General features: G+C 40.0%; 1 protein-coding gene across 2 annotated transcripts in view; it reads right to left on the bottom strand.

Annotated features, from left to right (window-relative positions):
• LOC149289378 (bridge-like lipid transfer protein family member 1) overlaps window positions 1-12,031 on the bottom strand; it is a 91,537-nt gene extending 79,506 nt beyond the window's left edge. For both annotated transcript variants that reach the window (XM_089490693.1, XM_089490694.1), the window contains exons 1-5: window positions 11,935-12,031; window positions 6,882-6,998; window positions 6,153-6,231; window positions 5,195-5,259; window positions 9-195 (exon numbers count right to left, since the gene is read on the bottom strand). In XM_089490693.1, coding sequence (XP_089346819.1) covers window positions 9-195; window positions 5,195-5,259; window positions 6,153-6,231; window positions 6,882-6,998; window positions 11,935-12,031 — 545 coding nt within the window. The remainder of the gene's footprint in view (window positions 1-8; window positions 196-5,194; window positions 5,260-6,152; window positions 6,232-6,881; window positions 6,999-11,934) is intronic.
• Window positions 12,032-13,577: the final 1,546 nt, after the last annotated feature.

Here is a 13,577-nt window from a genome sequence, read left to right as displayed (position 1 = left end):
AATAATACCTCTCCAGCTCAGACTGCGCCTTTTCTCTGCCATTCTCTCGAACCTTATCATCTTCTTTCCGAGGAGGGAATATTGTTGGATCCAAACCAAAAACTTCCTGGAGGTGTCCATAAAGGTCAGAGCGGTTGTAAACGTGGAACTCAAAATCATTTACAGTAATGTAAAGTCTGGTTTCTGCTTTTGGGTCTAAGGCAAACAAGAAAGCATAGACCAATTTAAATCACTGTACATACACACACCATAACCACAGCAAGACATTAGACACATACCTAGTGGTAGTGTATTAATACTGTTTGAATTACATATTGACTTATGATATAAAGCATTCAAAAATTTACAAACGGCCGAATAAATCCTGAAAACAGGTGCCGTTAACCCTACGCTCACCCCTTTAATATAATGCATGCTTTGGCTTGACAACTACAATGTCCCTGGTATCACAGCAGCTGGTGTAGATGTAACATCATGTCTGTAGATAGCATAGTACTAGAAGGAATCCCAATCAGTTGCACTGGTCCTCGGGTCCTGTGCCATGAATAACATTACAAGGAGTGTGTCAGCGCTAGAACATCACTATCAGATGTATTAGAGCTTTACAAATCAATACTCACATTTGGGTTGTTATAACCACAAATTCATTAACAGATTGATAGAAATTATATTATGCAAATAGAATGAAGGCAAACAGACGCACATCTTGAAAATACACCATAGACTTGTTCCAGAAAAACAGTCACAGAAAGAAGAGAATTAAAACACTTAATAGAGCAGGAGAAAAGAAAGTCAGGCTATTAATTAGGAGTATCAGCTCCAAGAGACTCTGATCCATTATACGCAGAAAATTAAAGCGCACCACAAGCCGCTGGGGACCCCCGTCAAGCTATGTAAGAAAGAAAAAGACAGAGGCTTCTTTCAAGACTTGATTCTCCTGGGTAAACATTAGGCCTCATTAAAAGAGTAATCCTAAATTATGTAAGACAAAACTGCCAGGTTACATTTCACTTGAAATATTTAGTGTTTAATAAATTAAAACAAAACGCTTAAAAGCCAAAGAAGTGACATCAGAAATAACAAGCATACGCCCATCTTTTCCTGGGTTTCATGGAGAGCAGTATCGCATTCAATGCTTCTATACAAACAATGCAACAGCCACTGGACAGATGGGGTTTTTAAATTAATGTATTTATTAACACTTTCCCTAAAGAGTGTCTGACGATTACACCTACCCAGCTATCAAAAATACTCCATTATGGGACAGGGACGGGAAAACTAATGTTATTTAAAGAAAATTTATGACAAACATTATAATATACATTGCAACTTCTTAACTTACTTTTTGAATTTTCTTTTTCTTTCTTGATTTAGTGCAACAGTGTTATTTCAGGAATATATCACAGTTTTACTAAAAAGTATTCACTACTCCCGGGCCATTATAAAGAGCCAGCCCTAGTAAGCTTTTATCTGCAGGAAACACTGAGCTGCCCTTGCAGAAAGCATACTGAATGTGGGGCGATAGCTTCAAAGTTTCACTGATGTAACCGCACTACACGGGCCGGCTCAGTCCATCTAGCAGGAGAAAATTGCTGACCCATCATAATTCCACAATGAAGTCACTGAGCTAGAACACCCAATGTAACAGCAAAATCCCTTTAAATACAATAGAGTTAACGGGATCTTGGGTCAAAATGAAGGAAGCATCCAGCTGCTTGTGTTCAACAGACCGGCGTGGACAAGACACACTCATTTATCCTGCATAAAATGCCAGATGCACGGGTTACTTTCTTCTATAGGTATCTATTTCTTTATAACCATTTTTGCTCAAATGCTCTGAAAAATACCTCTTGTCTTGTATTTGAGGTTGTTTTATAATCCCACCTCAAACAGAGGTCGGACCACAACACTAAAATCCATATCCCCTGCAGCGCTGCAGGGGACCCGGATCCTCCTCTCTGGCAGCTGGTGGAGGTTTGTGCAATGCGCGCAGACAACCTCCGCTGCTGCTGGCAGGCAATGGCAGCATTGCCACTGATTGACAGCCTAATCAGCCAATCAGTGGCAGGAAAGTGCTTTCAGTGAAATCAGTACGAGGACTTTACACATGCGCTCTGGGGTCTAAACAGACCAATGCATGCAATGTTCAGCGGTGACTAGGGGCGAGTACATTACATAAAGGGAGATGCATCTGGCCAAAAGCGACAAAAGTATTTGGGGGGTGCAGAATTCCCCTATGCATTTTAAAAAACGGACCACATGAAAAGTTGAAGGGCCCACACAGCTATCATATGCATTCAAGTGCATATGGGAAACATATTTCATTCTCCCCTAACATATACTTTCTGAAAGAGATAGCCTACAACATAAAAGGACTATGTAAACAAGATATTAAAGGAACAAAAAAAAAACAACTTAAAATCGTCACTATCACTCAGCTTCAGTAACTGCATCATAGGAAATGTGATACAAGAACTGTGAGAAATTGTGTTCACAGCTCTATTTTAAAGTCAAACTATAAAGTCTCGTCAACTTGCAAACTACACCGAATGGCAAAAATAAATATATCTCTGAGATTACGTTGATTCACAAAGGCAAGGCCATAAACTTGGGAGTGATAAAATGGCGAAAAAGTTTTTTGAAAAAGGTATTTAGTATTTTTATTTATATGGTGTTATGAGTAAACAGGACGCCACTTAATATGTGCGGACCCTGCTCAGAAAGCTTACAATTATTTACCTTATATCCTTTACGGCCACAACGAGCACTCCGCATAGTGCTTTAACAAGTTCACATTTACAGGAAATAATGTAACAAAACATCTTCAAGAAAAAACTGAAGGGCTAAAAATATTACTCCTTTTTCTTTCTATTCCACATCACCAGAATTTAGAAGAGGAAGCTGCAAGATCTGTTATCAGTATATAATAAAATGACTGTTGGTGTATATAAATTCAATGTAATCAAGTTTAGAGGACATTAGCAAGAAGACAGATAAATTTTTACATAACTTCTCCATAAACAGCACTAAAATCTTCAATTTACAAAGGCAAAACGCCACTTAATCATGATTTTGTTTTTAACGTTTAGCACGAGTTAGGTGGGAAGACTTTGACATTCAACGTTTTCTTTGTTCATTCTACTTATGTTTTTGTTTCCTATTTGTGTAATATAAAAAGGAGACGATGTTTTGCATTTATCTCCGCACGTCCTCGAGTTTTGTGGCTCCCATCTGCCCTACTGCTTGTCCTGCTTGATACTCCCTAGTAGTAAGAAATGGTGCAGACTACTTTTGTTGTGAGACTTTGCCAATATCTTGTGTATTGGACATTGGTGAAAAGTATACCTCAACCTTGTCATTATGTTTTCAACATCGCTTGAAAACAAAATAAAATTTCAAATAAAGTGATACACATAAAACGAGTAACTTCAAAAAGCCTAAAGTTTCTGCGCTGATGGTGCTGAGCAAACAGTCCCGTCTTCCCTAATCCCTAAACCAATGAAATAAATCCTCAGCAAAGGTGCTGCAGACAAAAATCCATCCGTTATTATAAAAGAAGCGCTCTTTCCTGTAATACGCAACGTTACAAAGAGTAAATAACAGACTTAATTAGCACGAGCTCCTTCTCTCCCTGCGCGACATGTCTGGCACATCCACCTGCTTGGTCGTGAGATGTAGCTGTTGAAGTTTGTGCGGCGTGGTGCCTTCATGGAGAGAATACCAGCGCAGACTTTGTTAACAATGGCACATGGATGACATTCACAAAACCGGGTTCTTACTAAGTACACGTCCACACAATTATTATATAGTTATTATAATAACACAAAAACATAACATGTCCAGTTATAACAGTGTTGGCAACAAGGTGCATCCATACAAATAGACTGAACGGGAAAAAAAAACCCAGCAACCTCTTAATTGTGTCCCTTTAACCTTTTACAAACAAATTGAAAGCTCTAGACCAGCCGTTTCATCTAAAGCAGGTCGTAAAACTATTTAAGCTCCTGTAATCCCTAATCGCATCTTGTTAAAACTTGTAAATTCTGTCCCGGTGCTTTAGCACAGAAAGCAATCATTAGCGAGATTCGTATTATTATAGTTAATTAGTCCTGTTTACACTACAGTCTCAGTACTCTCATTGACTAAAACGCCAAACAACCATGGATGGTATTAGTGTATACGGACACTTCTTGTGCTATGGCATTACACGGGACTCTTAAATATACGACCCAGCAGTGCTTTTCATATTTGAGGCTGGATAAATGCTGGCCTGAGATTAAACTATCTACACGTGGACCAAGTTGGATTTGTATCCGGTCAGGGATAACACCATTGGGGCTCTCCCAGCAACCTATTACATCCAGTCAACTTGGTCCCTTTTGCCATCTCTTTCAATGGATGCACAGAAGGCTTCTGACCACCTTGACCGAGCCTTTATATGGCATCCTTACTAAATTTACTGAAGGAACTTGAGTCAAATGGGCTGCTGTCCTTCTTCTGTACTGGAAGTCAACAAGAACTCCCATTGACCTTGGGTTAAAAAAGTGAAAGGATCTACGTGAAATGGAGGAGTTTGCATTGTGTTTAGAGAAGAGTATACTGGAACGTAATGTTTTTATGATGGAAAGTCTTATAGGTAAGTATACAACAAATTGGATAATACAGTTATGGGTGACTAATCTGTACTTTTATCATTCAGCGCCCTTTCCACTTTCCTCACTGTCTCAATTCCCAGGATGTCCCTCATTGCTGACAAACCTGGTAGATGTCTACCTGACAATGAGCAATCAATTATTGCTCTAGTCTGTTAAATTTTGTTTTGTTTTTTCTTCCACCACATATGTCTGGGCACACAGTGCACCTTACCTATGCAAAAAATGTAATAAACTGTGATTTAAAAAAAACAAACAATAAAAACACTTAAGCTTGAGTACAACAAAAGGGTCTAGTGTGCATGGAACATTGCATGAACATAAATATTCCATGCTACCGTGAGAGCTGACTTTGTTGTGGATGACAATGTCACGTATGCTCTCTATACAAAGCTCTGCTAATGATGGGAAATTAAACAAACCCTCTTTGTAACTCCCCCCAAAACGTGCCAGTTGTATTAAGTGCTCAGTTCTGAAAGTCTAACAATAGTATTGTATGCAGGTGCACTTAAGTTAATATGCACACACACACAAACGCTCACCATGTTGTTTCTGCTTCGTGTTGTACATTTTCCACCAACGGAAGATGATGAATCCATCTTGAATCCTGAAATGAAGACATAATATTCACGTCAGAATCAATTCACAGACTTGCAGACACATTTAAACTGCAATAACACGTGTTCACAGTTGGAGAACACGTAGCAACATGATTTGCGTGTTTTTGTAATAAATAAACTGGTGTTATCTCAAGAACATTACCTCTTTGGAACCTAACAGCAGAGATAAGAGATGGGATCAAGCTAAGACGTGCCGAAGCACAGCAGAACTGGGCAGACGGCCTGCATAGCTGAGTACCCGGGACAGACAAGACATGAAACTAAAACAAATGACCATAAATATTAACATTCTGCTCATCAACACAGGACATATTCATTCGCTCTTAAAACGTCACTAAGCTGAACTGTTTTTTTTTTTTTTATTTTGTTTTATAATATAAAAATAAAAGTGAAACTATGAATGCAAGGGCCATCAATATACCTTATAGTCTCTTTCACTATGGTGGAGTGACATTTCGGGGAAAAAGTATATAAAAATATAATAATCTCTCATGACAATTAGAAGAAACAGACTTCAAGGAGCACTGGGTGACTGGCCAAAGATTACTGACAAAGTACAACATCTTGACCATAAAACACAGTCTGAATGGTTTGCAATGCTTACTTTTCCATGAATCATCTCTAACAACTGGGTGCCTACAGCCAAATTTAACAAAAAAACTAAACAAAACAATAGCATTCTAGCAAACAAAAATGTAGGTGGCAAATATCTCATGCAGAGATTAAATGTAACTGCCAAGCTAAGATTACCATAAAGAAAGAAGATTGCAATACTAGTGTGTAAGAAAAACAAGTACTGTATATGGACCATAAAAGGTACAACAAAATAAAAGAGAGCAGAAAACACACCCACATATAACCCCATTTCACAAAAACATACCTAATGGACATGTCTTCTGTAATATAATAAATTTCACGCAGCATGATCTTTCCAGAGAGTACGGAGAAGGAAAACGATCCTGTGAAAACAGAGACTCAAAACTTACTTTAACATTTATAGATTCAGATAATAGTTTTCTGGTTTGCAGCTGGTGACATGGTTCATACATGCACAATTAGATAGTTATAAAGAGGGAAAACTGTATATTAACGTAACTTCACATAACTTATACCACTTACCACCTGTACACAGACTGCCAATAAGCTTCCGACATTATCTGATTCATTTGACGGGAAAATATCAATGTACGTAGATTTATTTAAGCATAACAACCCAACTTTGTTTCATAGAGCTAATAATCTGCACACGTCTCCAGCCTTCACAAATACAAATTTACGGACATAGGGCAGGGCGGTAAAGGCCAGAATTGGAGGCTATGCTGCTCACGAAAGGACAAGACCAGATGGGCCATGGGGCTGTTTTACACCTTATAATAAGGTGATTTGTACTTTTCTTTTGTTGTAGAGAATAAATTATGGTAGCAATATCAGCTACTTCACATGGAAAAAATAGAGGAGCGGCCCAAAAGATCAGAACGTGAAAACATCAGAGCAACCGGAGGACATGTTTGTTCAGCGTACAAAGATATGGAAAAATGTAGGCATGCCAAAGAAACACACCCTGAAGAACACACTTAGCCCTTGAACATACTTCGTTTCAAACACTCACCAATGTGTATGTATCCATGTTTAAACAATCTGTTCAGAACGAGCGTTAGAATGAGCCCAATGTTGCGAGAATTATAATACGTTAAATAAATGATCCATCCGCAGGACAAGATGGTAGCTGCAAAGAAACAACGCAAAGTTTTAGTGTGCCTTAAATGTTCATCTTCTACAGCAAAAATGGTTTATTAGCTGCTTTCTACCTAAAGCCTAAAATTCTAATTGTATTAAAGGAGCACCACGGCCGTCTTATGTACTTTAATGCATACGATAGCCGAGTGGTAATCCCAAACTGCGAAACACCTCCTGCCATGGAAGAATTCTTTGTGATGCTGCCTGTCCCAAAAATTACCTTTTTTATTAATTGCCATGTTCACAAGATCCATCGTACTATACAATGCATTCTATTGCGCATTTGCTGTAATGAAACTATGATCATATCCCCCCAGGGATAAATCTGCAGAACTGGGAGTTCTTATCGACCTCATAAAGAAGTAGTTATGCCAAGAAAACCACGCCGTGTGCATTCCTTTAACCCCTTCGTGACAAAGGCTGATTTTACTTTTTGTACCCTTCGTGACAATGGCCGTTTTAACATTTCTGCGCTGCTCGTGTTTAGCTGTAATTTTCTTCTTTCCCGTTTACTGAACCCACACACATTAGATATTGTTTTTTTCAGGACAAGAAGGGCTTTCTTTAGATGACATTGTTTTGATTGTATCATATTATTTACTATTAAAAAAAAGTATAAAATATGGTGAAAAATTTTGAAAAAAATGACTGTTTCTAACTTTTAGTTGAAAAATCTTTTACTCATCTATAAAAGGTAATAAAAAAACCTGCTAAATAGATTCTACTATTTGTCCTGAGTTTAGAAATACCCAATGTTTTTATGTTTTTTTGCTTTTTTCTGCACGTTATGGAGCAATAAGTACAGGTACCGTTTTGCTATTTCAAAGCCATTTTTTCCAAATCTGGTAATTCTTCCCCCCATGTGCCATTTCGGGTATCTTTGAAGCCGGCCAATGCAATTTACCCCATCAAGTCATATATTTTTGAAAACTAGACAGCCCAGGGTATTCCAAATGCTGGTATTTTAACCCTTTCCAAGCACTTATTCTACCATCAGCCTTTGTCAAACTTTATGGTAGTAATTTTTTTGCATTTGTTTTTTCACACACATTTTACTTTAGGTATAAATAAACAGGTTCTGGTATATGTCACTATCACAAAACACCCCAATATGTGTTCAGCAACATCTCCTGAGCGCAGTGATACCCCACATGAATGATTTTGCCTGGCTGTTCGGGGGCAAAAGAGCCACATTTGGGGCATGCACATTTTTCAATGTTGAACTTTGGCATTTGGGGATCCACTGCCCGTGCCCTATTTGGTACATCTTTGAGCCGGGCCATTTCAGTATGCCCAACAAAACCATATATTTTTGAAAACTAGACACCCCAGGGTATTTTAAATGCTGGTATTTTAACTCTTTGCATGCACACATTTTACCACCAGCATTTTTTTAAAGTTTGCAGTAGTATTTTTGTGTGTGTATTTTTCCCACACACACCTACTTTATGTATGAATTTACAGCTCCTGGTATATGCCGCTGTCACACGACACCCCAATATGTGTTCAGCAACATCTCCTGAGTACAGTGATATCCCACATGCATGGGTTTGTCATTTTTGGGGGGAACTAAAAGGCCACATTTGGTACGTGTGCATTTTTCTAATTGGAAATTAGATGTGTGGCCATCCTTCCCCCCGTGTTAATTGGGACCTTGTTGAACCCGGCCAATTCAATTTACCCCATCAAATCATACATTTTTTAAAAGTAGACACCCCATGGGCATTTAATATGCCAGTATTTTAACTCTTTCCATGCGAGAATTGTTTTAAGCTAATATGCTAATTTTAGGACTTGCTCACAAAAATATATTTTTTATATATATATTTTTTTTTTTGCCTTTTTTTTTGCCTTTTTTTAACATTTTTTTTCAACTTGAAGGTTCCCCTGATAGTGACATCAGTGGGAAATTATTTTTACATTTTACTGTTTTTTTACTATTTTTTCGTTGATCGCCTCCTAAACGCTTTTAAAACGGGCGTCCGCCGCCATACAAAGTATGGCGGATGTTGACGCCCCGGGGAGGGGCCAGAGATGGCCCCTTTGTGCCGATAATGGCGTTGCTGAATGCCTCGAGGTCGAGGCATTACAGCAACGCCGTTTCGGTGCAGAAAGCGAAAATAGATCGCTTTCTGCACCCGTTTAATGACGTGCCGGTCCTGGCACGTCATTTGTCGTTATCGACATGAATTTCCGTGACGTGCCCGGACCGGCAATTGTCATCAAGGGGTTAAAGCTTCTGTTCCTCTTAGAGAAAACATTAATAGCACGTTAAGCAGATCTGCCATTTTCTTTCCCTGAAGGTTAAGTTATATAAAGAAAAAAAAAAAAAAAATACTTTTAAGCAACCTTTTCAATTTCTATGGCAACAAGCTATGCATGCTTTTGTGTCATGCGAAAATATAAGCGTTCCCAGCCAAAATTACAAATAGATTTTTTTTTCATGATTAAAGTCACCGTATATTGTTGAGAATATAGACATTCTCTAAATCAGAATTATCGTAATGATCCAAATTATGCTTCCAACGCTGTACCTATAAAAGTTTGAATACAACCATTTCACACATTGCTTCTTAAAAAAAAAAAAAGAAAAAAAGAGGGCTAAACTCAAAATGATTTTATTCACAAATAATTGGTGACATTTCTCTTCCTGCACTTCACATATTTATTACAGAACAATGGTATCAAGGATAGCCATAATACAGTTTGTTTTTTCCTTTGCATGGCCCACTCCATGGGTCATCCCTAAATATGGAACGCAAGATTGTTTCATGTAAACATTTCTCTTGTAAATATAGTTAAAATACTAGTTTATATTAAAAAAAAGCTCTGATAAAATCATTCGCACAACATAGGGATAGAATCCAAAATAAGAGCTAGTGATCTAAGGCTGGAGAAATCCCAGCAGTGACTTTGTGCCGGAGTACATAGATGACTCGCGTTATTCTCAGATGTCCTCGCAGCCCCCTGCCGCTCCTTCTGCATCTGATGCATTAGTGCTCCTGCCTCCACGGTGTATATTTAACTTTCAGATCTTGTTAGGAAGTGATGAGGTCTGATGTAGCCATGCATGGCTTAGTTGTAAAGCTCTTATTTTTGGCTACATGAGTTTGATAAACTTGCAAAACATATATGCCGGAAGTCAGAATAATACCAAACAGTAACAAGGAAAACTACAAATGTAACCATGTCATCCGCTGATGGAACAAGTTCCAGTGCTATAACAGAGCATCTTTATTGGCTAACTCAGGGCTCGACAAATCCCAGGCGTCAGGTCGCCATGGCGACTGATAATTTTGTCCTGGCGCCTAGGTGTTTGTGAGCCAAACCGGTGGCCGAAACACACATTCGGCAAATTGCCGAAATAAAAAAAAAAACGGCCGAAAATAATCCCCGCAGGGGCCGCACTGCTTAGCTGTGCGTTGCTCTTAATGTGCAAGCAGCGTCTCTTGTGCTGGAGTGGCCACAGGAAGCAGGAAACCAGAGAAGTCACATGACTGCTCTGTTCCTCCTCCCGGTGGGCGGGACAAGAGAAGTTCGTGCAGAGAGACAGAGATAGAAGCAGCAGGGCCCCTATGGAAGTCTGCGTGTGAGAGATCTGCAGTGCAGGTAAGGGGGTAAAGGAGGGTGCATGAGTGAGTATATGAATGAGTGTGTGTGTGTGTGTGTGTGTGATAGCATGGTTGTGTAAGTGGGGGGAGGAGCATGGCACATGGGGCTCTAAGTGATGTGCAGCATCAATTCACAAGGGGGGGCCAGCAATCCAGGTTTCAGCATGTACTCCTATCATGCCAAGTCAGCCAGTACATGCTGGAACCTGGGTGAGTCTGGGCAGGACTGTGATTGGTGTTAACAATCAATAATTTGAGATTGCGTGCTGGGGCAAAGTGTGAGACTGAGTGCTGGGGCAAAGTGTGAGACTGAGTGCTGGGGCAAAGTGTGAGACTGAGTGCTGGGGCAAAGTGTGAGACTGAGTGCTGGGGCAAAGTGTGAGACTGAGTGCTGGGGCAAAGTGTGAGACTGAGTGCTGGGGCAAAGTGTGAGACTGAGTGCTGGGGCAAAGTGTGAGACTGAGTGCTGGGGCAAAGTGTGAGACTGAGTGCTGGGGCAAAGTGTGAGACTGAGTGCTGGGGCAAAGTGTGGGTGCAGGGCAAAGTGTGGGTGCAGGGCAAAGTGTGGGTGCAGGGCAAAGTGCTGGGTCAAAGTATAAGTGTGAGACTGAGTGCAGGGCAAAGTGCGGGTGCAGGGGCAAAGTGCGGGTGCAGGGGCAAAGTGCGGGTGCAGGGGCAAAGTGCGGGTGCAGGGGCAAAAAAAGTCCTTGCTCCTAACTTCTTTAGCTGGCTCCTAGATTTATAACAAATTTGTCAAGCCCTGGGCTAACTGATTGCAAGCTTTCAATATTTCTTAGAAGAGACCAATGTAGTCTCAAAAGCTTTTGATCTAATGCAATATAGACAGACAATAAAGATACCATCTTTACCTAATGTGGTCTCTCCACTCTACAACTCTATGGGTAAGCCATGACAGCCATACAGAGTAACACACCGTGCTTCTTGCTAGTAGCGGTACAATGGATAGACCCAACCCAATTAATAAAACCCCTCTTCTTAAGACTGGCACAATAGCCACTCCGACAGGTTTCTCGGCAAAGAAAGGTTACCGTTGACATCAGGCCTGCACTCTCTGGGGGGAAAGTTACTGGAAGTGTACTCCCGGGGAATACTCGCAGACGTGGTGCTCCTGACAAGACCTGCTTCATTCACAGAATTTGTGTCATCAGGAACCAGATGCTAAGCAACTCAATTCAATGATGACCTCTGCTCAAAACCAGATTCTTCTCACGGATAGCTGGTTAAGCATACAGCCAAAGCAGCATCGCCACTACCAATGTCGCAGAGCCTTAAGACACAGAACGCAAAACTTACCCACAAGCAACCATACAACATTGGAGTTGTGTTCAGTGAGGTATCCATCTAAATCTTCGAAGCTCGGCACAATGCTGTCATTCTTCTTGTGTTCCATTATGAGCTGTGGTTTTAGTCAGGGCCTGTAACACAAAACGCAAAGTACTTAGAGCACCGTCTATGGACCTTGGTGTTATGGTAAAAACCGCGAAACGCTCGTAATACGCTCAGATTTAACCACAAAATCTACTTAAATATTTATTAGCCCATAACCCTATTTTTACAATAATATCCCCCATACAGGTTAAAAAAAAACAGAATACACCGTATACAGAACAAAAATTATGTTCTACTGGACAACCGGTCATCCACGCAGAAGACCGTGGATTACAAGCTTTGTGAGATGGAAAATAACATTTGGAGTTTAATGAAATTATACGATGTCATTATAATAAATTATATGGGTCAGAGAAGAAATTGTCTTCTCCATTTCCATGAGAGATAATTTAAGTTATAAAGGCTCAGGCCTTTTTCTCATATTCCAATATTCCTCAATATTCCACAGTTTCGTCAATATAATTAAAGGAAGCAAAACGGGCACTAAGCAAAACAGTAACTGGGTTCAATCCTCAGGTCTTCCAAATCACATAAATCCCTATAATATACAAAAATACTACAGGCATACGCCAATTTACACTCTTGAGTAAGGACATAGTTGCAGCACAACCATTCCTGTTTGCGTACCCTCGCTTTGTGAGCACAGACACGTAACAGCACAACACCAGCACGTCAGTTCCCCTTTTGAGCATCTTTTGAGGGTCTTGTGTTTTGTAGTGGAAATGACCCAAGGATCGCAGCGCATATACATGGAGGGGGGAACATTTGCACCCCACTGGTGCAAACAAAAAAAGTGTGATTGAAAAGAAGAAACGTATAATAGTTGGCACCAGCCATTAGCTGGCTTTATAAAAAGTTACCCAACAACTAACCAAAAGGCCAGGACTGGTAGGAAACAGTCACGCCTTTACAGGCCTTGTTAACAAGTGTGCAAGGGTGAAGCACCAAGACGCGTACAGAGAAGCGGGAAGACCCGGAAGCAAGCCGCTTTACAGCAGGTGGACTTCTTTCTCGACATCGCGTTCACTCCAAGGACTGCAAGTTTACGTAGTCGTGGAAGCGGAGAATGTTGGTTTTACAATGCCATTAACCTAGGAGTGCAGAAACGCTCTAGTACAAGGCAAGAGTCCATCTATTTCCTTTGTATTCTAACATCCTACACGATTAATCGGCACTGAAGAACTGGAACAGTTCCCTCATCGAGCTATTTAAAGGGAATGTACCCCATCCATCTAGTTTATTTTCACCTGGTGCTCAACACTCTTGTGGGCTTTTGGCCTCTCTTGGTTTTTGTACTTGTTCTAAATGGTAGCTGGAAAATAAAAAAATTGGCTCTGATAGTTTGATAGCCAGGCAGCCTCAAATTACTTTATGGTCACAATTAAGAAGAAAAGTAGTAACAAAAAACACTATATTTAATCATTTTACGAGGCCATTCACATGGGTATTAAATGAGAACTGCTGTATTGGTCTTTTGACCTTTCGCATGACATTAAAACAACAAGAACATTTTTTTTTTAATAGAAACAGGAAACAGAAACGCAGTG

This window comes from Sceloporus occidentalis, unplaced genomic scaffold (genome assembly GCF_023333645.1).
Source record: "Sceloporus occidentalis isolate IW3139 unplaced genomic scaffold, rSceOcc1.0.p SCAF_46, whole genome shotgun sequence".
NCBI classification, from domain to species: Eukaryota; Metazoa; Chordata; class Lepidosauria; order Squamata; family Phrynosomatidae; genus Sceloporus; species Sceloporus occidentalis.
The sequence above is the reverse complement of the archived record's forward strand: the minus strand, read 5'-3'. Positions and strand labels throughout refer to the sequence as shown.